General features: G+C 50.5%; 1 protein-coding gene across 1 annotated transcript in view; it reads right to left on the bottom strand.

Moving 5' to 3' along the window:
• Positions 1–865: 865 nt before the first annotated feature.
• Positions 866–2,878, bottom strand: part of cdca3 (cell division cycle associated 3) — a 2,850-nt gene continuing 837 nt past the window's right edge. The window contains exons 2-6 of the mRNA XM_008280164.1: positions 2,450–2,602; positions 2,251–2,371; positions 1,414–2,169; positions 1,238–1,311; positions 866–1,127 (exon numbers count right to left, since the gene is read on the bottom strand). Of these exons, the coding sequence (XP_008278386.1) occupies positions 1,038–1,127; positions 1,238–1,311; positions 1,414–2,169; positions 2,251–2,371; positions 2,450–2,584 (1,176 nt within the window). The 5' untranslated portion in view covers positions 2,585–2,602 and the 3' untranslated portion in view covers positions 866–1,037. The remainder of the gene's footprint in view (positions 1,128–1,237; positions 1,312–1,413; positions 2,170–2,250; positions 2,372–2,449; positions 2,603–2,878) is intronic.

The following is a 2,878-nucleotide window of genomic DNA, read 5'->3' as shown; positions in this document are numbered from 1 at the left end:
TTGCCGCATTTGGCTGACTTTTGCGCATTTTTGACCATTTTAACAATCTATCTCCTCCTACAGGGAAGGTCGTACACACCTGTAATTTGGCCAGCACAAACTACAGGTGGTGGTGATTACACGTTAGTAAAACGGCGTGGAAATGGCGCCCCCCTGAATTTGGCCACAACGCCATAAAACACCAGAATACCAGACGTGCTGTGTCTGTGCTCCAATCGGCCTGAAATTTTACACGCGTGCTCCGAGTCTCAGCCAGAGCGCGTTTCCACCCGGGCCAATACGCACACTGCCGCGGCTCGCCACTAAACTGGAAGTGGCTCGTAACTAGGCCACACTTGCTCCGATCTGGAATGTGACCTTTTTTGACAAAAACGACATGCTATAGTATGACTTTTTTNCCACCTTGCAGCGCTCTGACGTCTTCTGAAGGTAAAATGATCACATGATATTCTGACAGGATCACTGTTGGCTCCTCAGACGCCCAACAGACATCAGAGTCTCCAGATGTAAGAACATTCATCTGTTTGGTTCAAAGTGCAGCAGAAATCACATCCTGTTCATGTTTGTTTGAGGGGAAAACAAAAGAACAAATTACCACAAATTTTAAAAAGTATAACTCATGTCCTAATATCTGTCAAAATAATCAACATTATTAATTTTTTATACTGTTTATTCCCACATCTGAGGAGGAAACTGAACCAACAGCTGATAGATTCATCCAGAAAACAAGAAATATTGAGTTCCAAGTTTGTTTGTTTTAATTCTGTTTGTGGAGAAATAAAGACAAGAAACATTTACAATTCAGGTAAAAAAAAAAAAAAAAAGGTTAACAGAATAAAAACAAAGTCGTTTTTGACCAGACGGCTAAAAGCTGACACGAGCATGCAGATAACTTTATTTATATTTACACGATGACAAGAACAAGATGAATTTGCAGAAGTTCAATATTTACAAGACAAAAATCAATTTGTGAAAACGGGACAAATAAAAGTATGTCGAGGATATAAAAGGACGGAGTGAAGACGAGATGCAGCGCCTCATCGGTTCTCCTTGTCCAGAGACACCAGAACTCGGCGGTCCGTCTGACCCGACCTCCGTCTGTCTGGAGTCGACACCTTCAGCTTCATCTGGAGGAGAAGAAGACAAAACGTCACCTGGAGGTCTGATTTAGCTTCTGTTTAACCGCTGGAGCTCTAATGACTCAGCAGGAGGTGAACTACTGGTCAGTCTGGCCCACCTGGACCTGAGAGCGCTGATCTCGAGGCGAGTTGGTCTCTTTCAGGATCTGCAGCGGGGAGCGGCCCTCACTTCCTGTAAAACCAGGAAGGAAGAAGATTCATTTAATTAGGAGAACATGAAGCCACAGCATCTTGTAATGAACCAAAACAAATACAAACCCTTCCACTCACACACCTTTCTGCCTCGGTTTCCCAGAATGCCCCTTGTTCTCGTTGGTCACGTTCTTCACAGCCACTTGGACAGCAAGGGGGGAGGAGCCTCCCTTCCCAGCATGCACTGCTCTGGTTCTGCGCTCCAGAGCCCCAAAGCCTTTTCCCAGCCACTGGGGCTTGAACACCACCTGACTGGGGCTCTGGGGGTCGAAGGTGGGGCAGCGGATGCCGGTGCTGAGAACAGCTGACGAACACAGAGGCTCGGCTTCTTTAATGAGTTCTGGTTTCTCCAGCGGTGCAGGAGAACATTCTACTGCAGAGGGACCAGAAGACTCAGCAGGAGACTCTGGTTCTACACCGAGAGGTGGAAGAGCATAAGAATGTTCCACAGCGTCCTGGAGAGGGTCCACCTCCGCAGTTGGTTCTGAATGTGAAGAACCTTCATGGTGGACCTCGGCGAGGACGGTGGAGGACGTGGTTCCTTCATGGCAGGTGATCAGGCTCAGGCTCAGCCTCTTGTGTAGAGGAGACTCTGTGGCCTCCTCCAGGTTGAAGTCTGCTTCAGTTTCTACCTCCACCTCCGCCTGAGGCTCCTCGAGGATCACGAAAGGGCTCGAGTTGTCCAGGTCCTGCAGCACAGGTGTGTCAAGGTGCGTCGGCCGAGGGGTGAGGAGGGGCTCAGTGGACGGCAGCTCTTCGACCCTGAAGGCGTGCTGATCCGTCAGAGCCTCGCTGTGGAACAACATGCCGAGGCGGCGAGCGAAGGAGCCGACGGTGGCTGCACAGAAGAACCATGTTAGCTCAAAGGGACTCGCTCACAGAACACAGCGTTTGACTTAAAAGGTCTCCAGGCGTTTACCTGTCATGACGTCTCTGACAGGTGTGCGGCTGATGCCGATGGTCGGTGAACGTGGATCGTTGAAGACTGAAGGATTGTCACTCTTCACCGCCGCAGAGGTTCTGGAGATCAAATCGGCAGCCTGAGAAGCAAACACACGACGTCTGTTAGTGAACGTTCTTCACAGCATCGTGGGCTCAGGAGGAACCAGGTGACATACCTGGATGGGAGTCCGATCGATGCCGGCTGAGGGAGAACGCGGATCGATCAGGTGACTGAAGTGACTCTTTTTGACGGCTGGTTCTGGTTTTATTGCTGCTGCTGCTGCTGCTGTTTTACTCCCACTGGATCCCATGATGCTGATCAGAGTCACCTGGCTCACAGGTGGACAAACATTCAGTGTCTCACCTGAGCAACACAGAAACACTGCAAGAACCCGCAACACAGAACAAGCAGCAGCATGCTGAGCTGGAACCCTGACCCGAACCCTGACCCGAACCCTGAGCTGGAACCCTGACCCGAACCCTGAGCTGGAACCCTGACCCGAACCCTGACCCGAACCTTGAGCTGGAACCCTGAGCTGGAACCCTGAGCTGGAACCCTGACCCGAACCCTGAGCTGGAACCCTGACCCGAACCCTGACCCGAAC

Source organism: Stegastes partitus, unplaced genomic scaffold (genome assembly GCF_000690725.1).
Source record: "Stegastes partitus isolate 25-593 unplaced genomic scaffold, Stegastes_partitus-1.0.2 Scaffold184, whole genome shotgun sequence".
Classification (NCBI taxonomy): Eukaryota; Metazoa; Chordata; class Actinopteri; family Pomacentridae; genus Stegastes; species Stegastes partitus.
The sequence above is the reverse complement of the archived record's forward strand: the minus strand, read 5'-3'. Positions and strand labels throughout refer to the sequence as shown.